At 31.2% G+C, this 17383-nt stretch overlaps 1 protein-coding gene across 1 annotated transcript in view; it reads left to right on the top strand.

The window, feature by feature from the left end:
• Nucleotides 1–17383, top strand: part of LOC108910460 — a 115051-nt gene that overhangs the window by 37598 nt on the left and 60070 nt on the right. The window contains exon 2 of the mRNA XM_023456207.1: nucleotides 10694–10869. Coding sequence (XP_023311975.1) covers nucleotides 10694–10869 — 176 coding nt within the window. The remainder of the gene's footprint in view (nucleotides 1–10693; nucleotides 10870–17383) is intronic.

The following is a 17383-nucleotide window of genomic DNA, read 5'->3' as shown; positions in this document are numbered from 1 at the left end:
AAGTCATTGTACCTGCCAATTCTTAATGAGTCTTTGTTACTACGATAAAATATACCTACCACATGTTACTTCATTTTTCGATACGGATACACACAGACGACGAATTAGAGTTATTTACAACGTGCCTAATTTTATCGAAATAATTTGGAAAAACAATAAAATTCAATAAAAAATGCTAGAGATAAAAGTAAAAAGTCGAGGTTATTAAATTTAGTACAACATATTATAAAAACTGTTGAAAATGACCCCTATTGTTTCTACAACAAAGGTTAAGTCGGCGAAGAAAGTTAAAGGACACCTTTTGCATTTCTTAAGGGTTATTTTTTAAAACATTTATGGCATTTTGGATATGCCGCCACAACTCAGTTCAGTGTTAGATGTGGAATCATGCACTGATGTTTTCAGAGTGCCCCAAAGATAATAGTCGCAAGGTGTGAAGTCTTTTCAACGTACAGGCCAGTTAACTGGAAATTATCCCCTTTACCGTTCCATCGACGAGGGAGATACTGCCGGACAGTTACAGTGAAATGTGGTGGAGCAGCATCATGCGTAAACCACATGTTAGCTCTGAGTAATAACGACACATCTTCCAATATCTCGGGTTTTGCAAAAATTCTAAATCAAATTCCCTATTCAGTCTATTTGGTAGAATAACAGGGCCAATAATAATGCCAAACAAGATCAAACTGAAATTACAGTCAATCTACAAAATCAGAGCCTACTAGCACTTTGTTAAGTATTGTAATATGGATGTCAAGATAATGTAGACATTTGAAAAATATCTGTTTGTGCCCAAACCGCTTATTTAATCAAAGAGACCCAAAAACTTCTAAATGGTATCACCTACCAAATAAAAAATTGTTGTCATTATTGACCGAAAGAGGAAAAGTTATGAACGGATATTATCACCATACATCAATTTTGTGGGAGTTGTTTTAAAAAAACACTGTATAACACGAAAATGTATGGATTGAAAACAAAAGTAATTAAAATCGAATAATACGTGTTGGAGTTATTTACAAAATTCAAAAAATTTTCACGAACTTTGAAGCCATCTACCGGCCAAAGGAAACGATTTTGAAAATAGGTGAATTAGCTTAAATCTGCCTATTTTGAGTCCACGAATCTGTGATCTTCCGTTGTACACGTTATTCTGGGACACCCTGTTAGAGAATATTTAATAAAGTTACCCTCAAATTTCACGTAGAATCCGAAGTTGCAGTAACATATAGTCTCCCATTTAAAATAAGAAAGTTAATGTGGACTTCCGGTATAATCATAAGTGCCATAAAGTTCTAAATCTTTTAGCTGTGTTGGCCCTACTGCTTATGCTAGGTTATGCTATCAGATTAGTACCTTCCGAGATATCGATAGTGGTGATTCCTGGTCGAATAATGATTTTTTTTGGTAATAAAATTTTGTTCAAAAATGTTTTTAAATTGTTAAAATGAAGCGAAGTACAAAAAGAAATATCTTAAAATAAATATAATCTAATTCCATTCTACATGTGTATGTGTAAGTACCTATAAACAAGCATTTTTATGCGACAAAAAGATTAAATTTCTTTTTTAATGAATGTACATTTATAAAAATAATACGAGTATATGGCCCATCTTTCTCAAATGATACAAATTGCCTCAATAAAAAATGTGTACGTTAAATCTTTTTACTATTTTAAAATCTTTAAATTATTAATAATTACTGACATTTCTAATAACAAATATAGCGATTATGGACCCATGTTCATAGAAAATATTTTGGTTAAAATCATGTTTCTTATCTCGTGTCATTTTGTTACTGAGAAATTTAGGATAATAATTTATTCAATTAAAGGCAAAAATCTACTCAATTTATTTGCAAATATGTCAACCAGCTCCGGAGATGTTGGAAGGCGCTTTTAATAAAATAAAAACCCCGGAATTCCAGTCACTAAATATATTGAAAATGAAAAAGTGAACTTAGTTCATCTTGTCATTTCTGGGAAAAAATGTAACTTACTTTTATTTGGAAATGGTGCCATTTCCATTTTTTTTTTATTTTTTTAATTTAAAAATAACTTACTATATATTTGAACGAATTATGTGTATGGGAATTTTTTATTTCAAATACAGGTTTAAATACATTGCAACTGTCAAATGTCCAAAAAAGTTATTGATAGATAGAGCTGTCACAATGGGTCCGCTAACTATTGGCGCCGTCAGTTAACCACGCGAACTGCCTAGTTGTCAGTTTAGTAGCCGATTTCCCTGAAGGTATTCGAACGATTTCTTTTGATGCATTGTGTGTAATTATGTCGATAAATAATATAACATATAATAAATAAATCATATAATATACATATAATAAATAAATAATTTTGTGTGGATCCATCAGTGGATTTTTGTTATCAATTGGGTAAATTATTAATTCAAGCATCATCTATTAATAAAAAGTTATTTCCTAATAAGATAGCTATCAAAATAAATTATGACACAAACTTTTTAGGTTTTTTTTTAAATCTATTACTATAAAGAAAAATTAAGTATACAGTATCAGTCAAAAACTTGCTTGTTCTTTAATGGAACGCCCTGGACGTGTGGTACGGGCATATCTAGATGAAACTTTTCCTGATAAATGGATTGGACGCAGAGGGTCAATTAAATGGCCAGCTAGGTCTCCGATATGACACCGCTTGACTTTTTTCTGTGGGGGTCACATAAAAAATGTACGTAGTTTACAAAAATAGGCCGCAAAATTCCAACACCCTTTAGATTCACTACAAAATTTTGTTCAGCGAATTCATTATGTCAGGAGGTAAATGGTGAACACTTTGAGCACCTTATAAAATAGAATTCCAACGAAATTTGTTTTTTATTAAAACTTGTTTTCTTTTTTTTTATTCTGGTATAAATATTGTTTTCATAAAATTTAAAATATCCAGGACATTCATTAAAAAATACATTTTTTCGTTACATGCATTTTTATCAACCTTGAACTATTATGTATTTTTTTTTATTTATATTTTTATTATGTATGTTACTTTCAAAGTTAGATATCTCGAAAACAGTCTAGTTACATGATGTGCTATATGAATTTTGTTTAGAATTTCGAGAAGAATTGAAATATGGAATAATATACACGGTATTCCATTAAAGACAAAGCAATTTTGTTTCGACTTTCTGACTGATCTTGTATAGTTAATTGTTCTCTGTTGTAATAGATTTTAAAAAAACCTAAAACGTTTGTGTCTTATGGTTTTTCGATAGATATGTTACTTTAGGAGATAATCGATCATGCATTTTCCTGTATTTTTATAAACTTGAACATTATATCTCGGAAATCGAGCATTTCCCGACCCATGTTTATGGGAATTTTTTTTCTTATTTTCAGCAATTCTGTCACCAGGTAAACTTTGGTATGTGCAATTCGGTTTTACAAGGTGAATCATAAATAGATGTAAAAAAATTAACCAAACATCTCTTCTCAAAACGAATTTACTAATACACCAGGAAAATTAGCGAAAATAAAAGAGAAACTCGAAAAAAGTCCTATCCGCTAGATTATTGTAAAATTCTCTAAAGGAACATAATATAAGACATCTCTCGTCTCGTGAGTCAAAAACTTTTATTAGCTAACTTTTCTATTTAAACAAATAAGTGAGGAAAACAGTTTTTTCACTTTGCAGGGAAAACCATCAATTTTAGCGAAAAGTGACTCTCAGACAGCTTATAGGGAGTAAAATTATCTACAAAATGAGACTGGTTAAATTAAAATCGGTTAATAAACAAAAAAGTTATTGCAAAAAAACAAGAAAAGTGCCCATTTTTTAATTTGTTTATAACTATCGCATTTATTGTTAAAATTTTATAAAACCTATGACAAGTTGAGGGTTTTGTCATACTTTAAAAGTGTGCCAAAAGTGGGCGCTGTAGGTGCAATAGTTTTCGCACAATTCTATTTGTTTATAGCGGAGGCTCCAAAAGTTATGAACTTTAAGCCTCTGTACAGACGTTAATTTTCAATCAAACATGATTCTGAAAGCGTCATTGTAATCTTAAAGACGCAATTAAGCGACCTATTAAAAAATATCACCGTTTTTTTGACATTAACATTCTCAAATTGTGCATTAAAAAACCGTGCGTTTTTCGCTTATAAACAATTTGAATAACATTGTTGCTATTTATGCTATCTCACCGAAAATAGGTGCAATGGATAGCTGGAAAAAAAATACAGTTTTAAAATAAAAAAAGTGCCCTCTACGACCAACAGGAGCCAAGATAAGAATCTTTTTTTAAAAAATCGTAGCGCAATTGTTTATAAATATTAAGACTTGAATTTTTCGCAAAATAAAGTTTACGACGTAAACTACGATTTCCCGTGAATTGCATTGAAAAATGTGGAAAATTAACGACTCACGAGCCCTTTAAAGAGAAGGTACTCGCTAAGTAAACTGTCCGGCGGCCGGCGGCGTGGTGGTGGGGGAAGTGCGCGCTGTAAATTTTGCAATATCTCGGCTTCTATTCATCGTAGAAACTTTTTTTTTTTTTAAACTGGGGTAGCTCGACGAAAAAATAACAATGGGCATATTTACGAATTCGTAGAATAGCCCTGAACCCCAGAAAAAATGCATCTTTTATAATTAATTTTTTTTAATTTACAAAAATGTCACAAAAATTATTGTTAAACGAAATATTAATTAAAATTTCAATTTCGGAATTATTTTACTATTATTAAATAAATAAATGAAGCTATCGTTCATTTAAAAAGTTATTTCTTTTACATATTAAGGCAAAGTAAACTTGTTTTTTCAATATTTTGTTAGCTATTTAATTACGATTTAAATGTAAAATTAAAGTAAAAATTCATAAATTATTTTCAAATTATTATTTCTCATAAAAATAGAAAAAATTTTAAATTTTAAATTGTATTATATTGCATTATTTATATCTATTATTGAAAATGGTTGTGATTAATATTTTTTGAATTAATTTTGATTATGTTTATAAAATTAGTAATAAATATAATAAAAAAACTTTATATATTAAAATTTCAGGAAGTTAAAATTGTAATTTTATCGACCGCATTATTTTTAATATTTTTTAATTTTGAGAATTTTGCAATAAATTCAAATGCTTTTTATTCTTTTTTAAATCTTTTAACAATAAATAATAATTTGAAAATAATTTGTGAATTTTTACTTTAATTTTACATTTAAATCGTAATTAAATAGCTAACAAAATATTGAAAAAACAAGTTTACTTTGCCTTAATATGTAAAAAAAATAACTTTTTAAATGAACGATAGCTTCATTTATTTATTTAATAATAGTAAAATAATTCCGAAATTGAAATTTTAATTAATATTTCGTTTAACAACAATTTTTGTTACATTTTTGTAAATTAAATAAAATTAAGTATAAAAGATACATTTTTTCTAGGGTTCAGGGCTATTCTACGAATTCGTAAATATGCCAATTGTTATATTTTCGACGAGCTACCCCAGTTTAAAAAAAATAAGTTTCTACGATGAATAGAAGCCGAGATATTGCAAAATTTACAGGACGAACTTCCCCCACCACCACGCCGCCGGCCGCCGGACAGTTTACTTAGCGAGTACCTTCTCTTTAAAGGGCTCGTGAGTCGTTAATTTTCCACATTTTTCAATGCAATTCACGGGAAATCATAGTTTACGTCGTAAACTTTATTTTGCGAAATATTCAAGTTTTAATATTTATAAACGATTGCGCTACGATTTAAAAAAAAATCTTATCTTGGCTCCTGTTGGTCGTAGAGGGTACTTTTTTTATTTTAAAACTGTATTTTTTTGCCAGCTATCCATTGCATCTATTTTCGGTGAGATAGCATAAATAGCAACAATGTTATTCAAATTGTTTATAAGCGAAAAACGCACGGTTTTTTAATGCACAATTTGAGAATGTTAATGTCAAAAAAACGGTGATATTTTTTAATAGGTCGCTTAATTGCGTCTTTAAGATTACAATGACGCTTTCAGAATCATGTTTGATTGAAAATTAACGCCTGTACAGAGGCTTAAAGTTCATAACTTTTGGAGCCTCCGCTATAAACAAATAGAATTGTGCGAAAACTATTGCACCTACAGCGCCCACTTTTGGCACACTTTTAAAGTATGACAAAACCCTCAACTTGTCATAGGTTTTATAAAATTTTAACAATAAATGCGATAGTTATAAACAAATGAAAAAATGGGCACTTTTCTTGTTTTTTTGCAATAACTTTTTTGTTTATTAACCGATTTTAATTTAACCAGTCTCATTTTGTAGATAATTTTACTCCCTATAAGCTGTCTGTGAGTCACTTTTCGCTAAAATTGATGGTTTTCCCTGCAAAGTGAAAAAACTGTTTTCCTCACTTATTTGTTTAAATAGAAAAGTTAGCTAATAAAAGTTTTTGACTCACGAGACGAGAGATGTCTTGTATTATGTTCCTTTAGACAATTTTACAATAATGTAGCGGATAGGACTTTTTTCGAGTAAAAATTTAATTTGCTTGGTCTATAAATATACGTCAGTATTGAAATCTTTTTTCCTTGAAAAGGTATCGATCTTGTCATCTTTTCATAATAACTCTGCCACGTTTTAAAGAGTCAATGAATCCGAACATAGCGAAGTTTTTGATTAACTACTTATAAATGTACTTAACTTATTTTTTTTTACATAAAAGTTAGAGGCCACTAGAAACACCTTTAAGAGTCTTATGTTAAATTTTTGTAAAAATGCAAATGGTGTTTTTCTGAAACGTTACTTTATTTACTCTAAAAGAAGTATATTTATTGCATGGTTCGTGAGAAAAATGAATTTTAATTTTGTACTACGAGACTACGACATATGACATTAAATCAGTGATTTTGTGACAAAAATACTAGTAACAAACGGACTGTGCCATCATATAAGAATAGATATATGCTTATTGGAGTAGGAAACATATAAGCATATATACAGACTGTCTTTTATATGATGGCACAGTCCGTTTGCTACTATTATTTTTGTTTCAAACAAAATCTCTAATGATTAGCCTACAGTTACGAATTTGGGGATATCTGGTTTAATTAAACTTTACATTTTTGTTAAATTTGTAAATAAATGAATTTTTTTTACGGTTCAACTTTAAGGGCTACTAAAAATTCCACTGAGATATAGCCGTATGAATGTAATAGGTACCGCAAAGACAAATTAGGCCTGAATCTCAGAAGATATCAACTTCAGACTGGGAGAAGTTAGTCTAACTGATAAAAGTAAAAACATTTAATAAGTTACAAATTTAGCAGAAAAAAGTGGAGTTTAATCAGACCAGAATATCTCTAAATACTCAGTGGTCCATCATTGATAACTACAGTAGAAAATGTAAATTAAATTTTCTCGGGCGCTATGCAATGTAAATGATATGCAATCAATAAAAATACTATTTTTAAAGATTCTCTAAAAACAAAATTAAAACGAATTAATAATTAAATTTAATTGAAACTTGAATAATTGGAGTTACTATTTTTTTTATTGCAATTAATAAAAATAATATTTTTAAAGATTCTCTAAAAACAAAATTAAATCCAATTAATATTAAATATTCATGTACACCTATTTTATAGTAAATAAAGTAGCCTTGTGCCAAGAAAATTTTTTGAAGGCCAAGGCCAAATCACAGTCAATCTGTGTTAAAGGAGGTGTGGAAGAAGATCCAAGTGCATCAGTCCAAAGGGCTGTGAACAAATGATATATATACTGGGTGTTCCTCAGCCTCGTATCTCGGCAACGGAAAGGGATATTTTGATTTTGAAAAAAAAAAACAGATGATAGAGCTTATCGATGGCTTCGTCAAGGAATGCAACTTGATTTTTTGATTTTTTTTCAGAGCAAATTGGAGATGGCGCTGAAGTCGAAAGCAATTTTTAGTTGGTACGAACTTTGTAACAAGGTTTATCCAATACTTTGTTCTAAACTTTGTTCTTGGTTCAATTCTAAACAATTTTTGTCAAATTACTATTTTCAGGCTCTTCAGTCGGTGAGACCCCAACTCAAGGTATTTTGGAGTTTCGAATTATTATACCTTATACAATGGAACAATAATTATCCAAGTCAATTTAATAGTTTTTTTAAGGAATAGTAAAATAAAATATGCAAATTAAGAAACGTGAACTACCTACAACAAGTGTTCAAAAACATTTCCATTTTCGCTAATACATATTTCAAAGCGACACCGTGGTTCCTGATTACAAAAAGAAAGTAATTGTCGCACAGCTAGCATAAATCTTATTTATTATGTCCGCCATATCTTCTATTGGCTCAGTATACACTATATCTTTTAATGCCCCCCATAGAAAAAAAATCAGGAAGAGTTAGATCTGGCCATCTAATTGGCGCATTTGTACCAATCCATCTTCCAGGATAGGATCTGTTCAAGTACTTTCTAACTACCTGTGCATTATGGACAGCACCATCTTGTTGCCACCAAATATCGCGTCTTATTGCCACAGGATTATCTTCTAATAAATTTAAAATGTCATTTTGCAAAAAATTTAAATATCGTGCACCAGTTAATTGCCCCTCGAAGACAAGAAGACCAATGAGATATCCATCTAATATGCTACACCACACATTTATTCCAAATTTATTTTGATTGCCACTTTCTTTTGCCCATCTCGGATTATTGTCGGACTAATAATGACAATTGTATCTAATTGACGAGACCATTATTATGAAATCGACTTTCGTCAGTCCAACAAATTTTTTTAAGGGTAGATACTTAACTGAGAAAGGAGATAGAAAATCTAACCGTCTTTCGGGATCTTCGGGTCGTAAATGGTGAACAATATGTGTGTTGTTTCTAGACTGTATCCTATAACATGACGTAATTAATATGTAAGTTGCCTCTGAAATATTTCTAATAGAAGTTTGAGGATTATTTCCACATGTAAAACTTCCGCTGTGGCTAGATCATTTGTCACCGTATTTAAACGTTTACGTTTATTGCCATTAAAACTTAAAAAAGAAAACATCAACAGAAAAATTCATCACTGTGCCTAATTTGATAAATACAAAATAAATGTAATAAAAATGTTTCATTTAACTCATTAATATTGAAATGTTTTTTGTTATTCACAAGAATGTATTTTTTCTTTACATATATATGTACATATATATTTTATACGTTAGCTATATTTTGATTCTGTATATTATCTGCAATTAATAAATGACTTAATTAAGTACCTATTTTAAATTCTAATAATTCCGCCAGAGAGCGGAATATTTGTATGTTTAATACCGCCGGCGGACATTGAGCCACACCGATTTATTTTAGGACAAACGTACAAATAATTATGAATACATACAATACATACAAAAAGAATAAGGTATTTAAAAAACCCTTGCCATATTTTACAAAATTACATATTTTTATTTCACTATTCCTTAAAAAATATGTTAAATTGACTTGGATAATTATTGTTCCATTGTGTAAGGTTCGAAACTCACCGACTGAAGAGCCCAATAATATCCCTGAAACTATTTAACTATGTTTTTGAAAAATAGTCATTTGCCAAAATTGTGTAGAATTGAACAAAATATCGGATAAACCTTACAAAGTTTCTGTCAACAAAAAATTTCGACTTCATCTCCAATTTCATCTGAAAAAAATCAAGTTGCACTCCTTGGAAGTCATCGATGACCTCTATCATCAGTTTCTTTCAAAAACAAAAAATATCTTTCCGTTGCCGAGATACGAGGCTGAGGACTTTTATGTGGAATACCCAGTACCTATATAATATAGGTATGTATATATATACAGGGTGTTTCATAATGATGTGCAAATATTTTAAGTAGGTGTTTAGAAAGTAATTTTAGGGGGATACTTCCAATATTTTTTTTCGATTTGAGCCCCCCCTTGAGAAAATATTTGTTTTACGAAGACGGTTAAACTTAGAAATTTGAATTTGGATACACGTTAACTACTAGTTGAATGGTATTTTTTGGTAGTCTTTTTTTCTGGTTTATGTCTGAATGAAAGAAATTAGCACACCTTGGTTTTATTTCTCTCACAACTTTTTTCTACGTTAGCCAATTATAACAAGAAAAATAACTATTTATTGCTACATTTCATTTAATCTTTTCATTTTTTCGTATACTTAATGGTTTACGAACAAAAAAATAAATTATGTTTCCTTGCCGGTTAGGTACACATAATTAATATAACAGTTACCAAAAACGATCGTAATTTTTCACATGCTTTTTGCAAAAATTTTTATCAATAGGAAAAGGTAATCAAATATGAACTAAACATTTAATAAAAATAAAATAAAAGCTAATTTTCACGGCCATTTTGAGATTTGAATATTTTCTCGGGGGGGGGGGGACTCAAATTGAGAAAATGTATTGGAAGTACCCCCTAAAATTAGTTTTTAAACACCTCCATAAAATATTTGTACCATTATTGAACATCCTGTATATACATACGTATTGTATATATTATTGGCTTCGTGCAAGAAATTCCAACCTGAAGCCTTCTTACGAATGTGGTAAATTACATTTTATTAAAGGTTATTATTTCTTTAAATATTTTCAGCATGTTTCTTATACATCCTATACACTTGTAACTAACATTTCAGGTGTACAGTACTAATGTTTTTGCTTGTCTATTTTTTCCACTTTTAACTATGTAGTTTTATTGATGGGATTTTTTTATAGATGTTACCACAAAGATAGACTACCCGAAATTGTTGTTAATGCCGATAGAAGTGCACAATATTGCAATGACACTGTTAGTGGTGTAGATAATCCCGAATATTCAGCACGTATTACATCTTGTTGTAAAGATAGGGATTTTTGTAATGATGAAGTATTAGAATTACCTATAAATTCAGGTCAGATTTTTATTTTATTTATGGGTATTTATTTTAAATGTTATTTGTCATGAAAAATCCAATCCATAACAAAATTTATTGGCTGTACATAAACACATCAAAATGTATAGGGTTACTCACATAAAGTTCTACCCTCTTTATCTTGTGTAGGTACTTTTATGCTTACAAATAAATGGTATGGGACAAAGTTATAAGAAATTGTCTTGCTACATATGTATCAGAGAGTGTTACCTAACGAATGTTACATACTTCAATGCTATAATCGATAACCCAAATGGTATTGATTTAACCAGACTACCTCAAACAAGGAATATCGCAAAAAAGTTACAGTGTGTTAACGCTTGTTATTTTATTTCTTGTTTTCTCCTTAACTCAGACAGAACCCAGATAATCGATTTGAGCAAAATTTGCTGTTGCTTAGTTTCTCATCATGAAGTATTATATTAGATTAAATCATACAGGGCATTAATTTTACTACAACCCTTTGTGAATACTTTTTTAACTTTCTTGTACATTTACATTTTTACACGCAACTATCAGAAATAGGTAGATAATTTTATTCTACACAAAAAATGTATACCCATGAAAAGTCGAAATTATGGTCGTTAATGAAGATATTACAGAAAATATTTATTAACACATCCACCATATTTTTTGAAAATAATTACGTATCCATAATAAATAACATAACGTCGCTGATGAAACAATACCGCCTAAGTGACATTTTTATCAAAATTCAGGTTTCCCACAAAATGTCTAAATAGTGTGCGGTTATTAACAAATTTAGTAGATGTAAGATTTGTTATTTGTAATTTTTTTTTTTGAGTACAAGTACCTACTTCATTATAATTACCCGAAAAAGTTGCCACTTATTTATTTTGTTCTTTTTGAATATCTACAATGAAGAATTAAGGTTTTGTTTTTCTTTGACTTTGATTAATGTTATTACAATTAGTTTGCGCGTTTATTGTTGAACTGTGTACTTTGTTAACTGCACCTACCCCTTATTTGCTTTCATTTCAAGTATAAATAAAAACTTTCTATAACACAGTTGCATTCATTTTTAACCAACTAATACCGCCTAAGTAGCAAAAAAATATATAAAAGACCGTATTTTTGAAGAGTCTGCAATTAAAGTAATAATTTGTTGGTTATTTTGATGCCAAGAACTTAAAATTGGATCGGGTTTTTCACAGTTACGAAGTAGTTTTTTTGGTTTCCTGAAAAGTTGACAGTATTGTACTTAGGCAGTATTGTTTCTTCTACGACGATAAATAACATAATAAGTAGGCAAACTGAAAGGTGGCAGTAATAAAAAGTCTACTAATTTATAATAAATGTTCTTTGTGTCCCCCATGCATTCTCTTCGGCATATTTCCTTAAACGTTTTATGAAAATATTAAGAATAGGAAACGAATTATACGTTCATCTAATTGTCGTACGACGTCTTTTATTCTATCCCAAAGTTCTTTTCCCGTATTAGGTGTTACAGAGTTGTAAACAATTCCTTTCAAATGACCCCAAAAATAAAAGTCTAACGGATTAAAATCCGGACAGCAAAAAGGTCAAGGAAAGTCACTAACTCGTCCAATCCAACGGTTTGGAAATGCTTGATTTAAATAATCTCTACCCAAATGGCGTAATGAGCAGCGGCACCATCAGGCAAGAACCACATTTGTCGTTTAATATTAATGAGTATTTCTTCGAGAGCCCCAAAAAGTTCTTGTCGAAGGAATTCTAAATAATTTTGATCGTTCAACCTTGTAGGTAGAGCGATAGGCTCCAAAATAAAATTTGCCTATGATCCCGGACTAGACGTTAACTGAAAATTCGTGTTGGAAGTGATACTCTTTTATTGCATGTGAATTTTCTTCGTTCCACACGTGAGAGTTTTCCAATTAAAAACAACTCTACAGGTAAAGGCAATAATTCTCCCGAGAAAACTGTGATTCCTTTTATGTACTTAACTGGAAAAATCATTCGCAAAATGTTAAGCTAAAATTTTGTATATGATAGAATTGGAAACCTTGTAACTGCTGAGTGTGGAGTATACTTGAAACGGTTTTGCGGGCAAACGACGAATACTAATTTCGAGATTTTCTTCTATTTTTTCTTTTTTTTCCTTTTTGTTCCTTTTTTGTTCCTCGTGTTCATTGAATGTACTTCCCATTTTGTGAATTAGACCGAAAGTTTCCAGTTTCTGCTAATCTGGTATATAAAGAAGAAAACAATGTATGAGAAGGGTCTCTGCGATTCGGATAAAATTCTTCATATTATGTTCTCTTAGCAGCGCGTCCACTAAAATGTTCCTGTAGATCACTATCACGTCTCTCATTTCATAATTCGTAAAGTAAAATGAACGTATGGTTATATGATTAACCTAATAGGATAGGAACATAATCACTGCATACTTCATGAAGAGAAACTAAGCAACAGCAAATTTTGCTCAAATCGGTTAACTGGTTTCTGAGTTAAGGAGAAAACAAGAAATAAAAAACTTTAACACCCTGTAACCTTTTTTTTCGACATTTTTCGTTTAAGCAAGTTTGGTTAAATCGACAACATTTGAGTTCTAGATTATACCCTTGAAGTATGTAACATTCTATAGGTGACATTCTATATCTATGCCTAGAGGTATCCTATCAAAACTTAAATGACTCTAATCAGAATATACAAAGCGTTCTATAAAAAAATATAAGTATCTCTGAAAATGCAATACTCATTTATTTTTCTAAGTGTTGCTTTAAAATTACAACAAAATTTGCCAATATTTTGGTAGATATAATTTTTTATAAGTTCAGAAATAAAAATATATGTATAAGGGTATAGAAGTATACATGGGTAACCCCTTACATGTGATGGTAAGTTAGGTGAGATTTAAATACGAATTTAACAAGTATTTAGTTTGGTTTGCAGATTATTGTAGTAGTTTGAACAATTTCCATGCTGGTGGCTACGTTAATGGTTTTAACTTCTTTACCGTTCATTTAATGAACAAACTGAAGGAGTGGCCATTGATTCACCCTTCAGCTCTAGCAAATACTCGTATCTACATGGAAATTTTCAAAAAAGCTTTTGAGTCGGCAACTCTATAGCAGAAGTGTTGTTTCGAGTATGTCGACGATACATTTGTTATCTGTCTTCATGATTATAACAGCATACCAAGTTAATAGATTATATTAAGATATTAGCTTTGCCTTGGACTTGGAAGAGAATGCCCCTTCCATTCCTAGATGTCCTTGTCAAGAGGAAACTAAATTGTACCCTAGGGCACGATGTTTACAGAAACCGATCCACGCAGAAAGTTATTGTCTTTCACACCATCCTGGCCAGAAACAAGAGATTGTTAATACCTTAGTTCATCAAATACGCACCATCTGCGAATCAGAGTACTTGGATGATCTACGATCAGCTCTCAAAGGAAATTAATAGACTAGCAGAAATGTTGAACAAGAATTAATATATGGCAACCTATATTCCCTACACAAGTATATTAGAATTTACACATAAAATAGACCACCTTTTTAGGGAGGACAGCACAGATTTAATGCTATCCACAATACCCTACAGAACATAGTAACCTTTCTTAGACGAACTATTAATTAAACTAAACCGTTCCGTCTTATAGCTTTCCATGTATGGTAAAGGTTATATTGAACGGGACGTTAAAAGAACACAAGTGTCTATTATGGAATATCAATATAGAGGGTGTTTCGCACAAGAACCGACACAGAGGAGGGGCATGTAGGGAAACCCAAAATATGGTGATTTAACACAACTTACCTTTATACTAACAAGGAGAAGGTAAGTTAGTCGGATTTTTGTAATTTTTTATATTTATGGTACGTGTAGTTTGGACCTTGAATAAGAATTTTTCGAAGTAGTTCGACGCAACGTTTATAAATTACTGAGATAATCGATTTTGAAGTTTTACCTGACAGCTAAATCCACTAGATGTGACACATTCTACAACTGGGAGCGTGGCCTAATTGGTAGCGTTCGGGACTGACAGTCACGAGATCGCTGGTTCGAGTCTGTCGCGTGACACTTTTTTTTTTTTTCAAAACGCACCATATGGTTTTTTATTATTTTTTTCATCTCGAAAATTGTGAACAAACGAAATGTTATAATAAATACTTATGTATATGTAGGAATATTCTTCAAATATTTCATTAAAATGCACAATTGGTTGATAAACAATATTATGAATTAACAATAAGATTTCATTAAAAAAAAAACAAACGAGGTCAGGTAGGTTTTTTATTTTATTTTTAGTATTTGACATTTTATCATAGAAATATGGGAGACAGAAATTTTTTAAGCATCTAGCATGTCGTGTAAATGTTGTTTTTACAGGCGCATTTTGTTTTCAAAATATCGACGTCGAAGCAAATTTTGTTAACATTTTGAAATATTGTTCTTTCATCACACAGTTTCGATGCTTCTCTACCCTTTGTGGAATTTAGCGAAACTTTTTATACTCGAGCAGGTGTGTTCTGTAAGCGGTTTTTTTAAACACGGTGGACGACCCACACAACCTAGCTCAAAATGTTAATTAAACACTTGAAGAATATTCCTACATACAGTTCTCATAATATTTCGTTTGTTCATAATTTTCGAGATCAGAAAAAGAAAAAGAAGCTAGATGCTTAAAAAATTTCTGCTTCCCATTTTCTTATGATAGCTACCATTCTGGCTCGTGCCACACTGCGTAAAATGTCAAATACTAACATAAATATAAAATAAAAGAACATCCTACCTGACCTCGTTTTTTTTTTTTTTTAATGAAATCTTATTGTTAATCCATAATATTGTTTATCAACCAATTGTGCATTTTAATGAAATATCTGAAGAATATTCCTTCATATACATAAGTATTTATTATAATATTTCATTTGTTCATAATTTTCGGGATGAAAAAAATAATAAAAAACCATATGGTGTGTTTGGAAAAAAAAAATGTCACGCGACGGACTCGAACCAGCGATCTCGTGATTGCCAGTCCCTAACAACGCTACCAATTAGGCCACGCTCCCAGTTGTAGAATGTCACATCTAGTGGATTTAGCTGTCAGGTAAAACTTCAAAATCGATTATCTCGGTAATTTATGAACGTTGCGTCGAACTACTTCGAAAAATTCTTATTCAAGGTCCAAACTACACGTACCATAAATATAAAAAATTACAAAAATCCGACTACCTTACCTTCTCCTTGTAAGTACCAAATTTGGTACACGGTGTGAGTCTACCTAGAGCATTGATCGACAGTAAGTAGAGTTCTATTGAAGCATTTTAAAGGGTTGATAAGGGATGATGCACCATTAAAATGTGACAGAATTTTTTAACTCGTTGGCGGACTTAAAAAAATTATTTTATTTTATGGGGAATTTAATTCTAAAACTTTTCTTACTCTTGTCAGTTTTCAAAAAACTTCGTCGTTTTCAACAAAAACACGATTTACTGATAATACGTATTGTAGCTGTTATTTAAAATAATCGAAAAAGGTTTCAATAAGAATAATTTAATAGAAAAACAAACAACTTAAACAACAGAAATAACATACTATTTGCACTGATAAGTTATAGAAACTGTTTTCTCTCAGATATAAATTTATTCTTCGTCGAAAATTGAAGTGTACTCTATCCAATAACTGCTGATTGTTTCTAATGAATGTGCATTTATCCGTAATCCACAATTTCGCTCGAGACCCAACTGGCGAAGAACACACAAATTATTTTAACATTCCCGAAAGAAAGAAGTCATATTTGTTGAAGTCTGGTGATCGTGGAGGTCAAATTTGTGGGCAATTATTTCCTCTTTCAATCCATTTATTTGGATACTGGTTTAAAAAGTCTAACAATATACTTAACTAAAATGAGGGGGTGCTCCATCATGCATAGACCAATGTTCCAGTCTGAGTTGTAGTGGCACCTCGTCCGGGAGAATGTTTTGGAGAAATTCTAAATAAGTTTCGCCATTTAGTCGATTCGGTAAAATAACTGGACCAATTAAATATCGACCAATAACACCGATCCAAACATTTATTTTAAACTCACGTTGGAAATGTCTAGGAATACTGAATTAGTGTTTACATCGGAATACTCGTGAGAATTATGCGGTCGATAGCCGCACGGTTTAAGGCGTCAGTACTTAAATCAAGGTGTGCTATCTGCCCGGGTTTCGAATCCCGCGGCCGGTAGACCGTAGATTAGCTATGCTTGTACGGATGATTAGCACCCTCTGTGCAGGTATGGTAGTGTGGAAGAATGTTGGCTTGGGTCAATGTGAGAGATTGACAACGGTTGGCATTTGACCACCCCCCTAATTAATGAGGTTTTCCAGGTTTCCCTCATTTCTGCACTGAATGGTGGTTAGGGCCTACCAACATAAGTCGTTCCTGGGCGCAAATGCGGCCTGCTTAATAATAATATGCCGCCTCCTCTCCCGCACAAGTCTCCGACTTCTGGGCTAATTCTCGTAGTTAGAATGAGGAGTAGAGATATTATTATTATTAT

This window comes from Anoplophora glabripennis, unplaced genomic scaffold (genome assembly GCF_000390285.2).
Source record: "Anoplophora glabripennis isolate ALB-LARVAE unplaced genomic scaffold, Agla_2.0 scaffold686, whole genome shotgun sequence".
In the NCBI taxonomy this organism is placed as follows: Eukaryota; Metazoa; Arthropoda; class Insecta; order Coleoptera; family Cerambycidae; genus Anoplophora; species Anoplophora glabripennis.
Note: the sequence above shows the minus strand (reverse complement) of the source record. Positions and strands in the feature narration are given on the sequence as shown.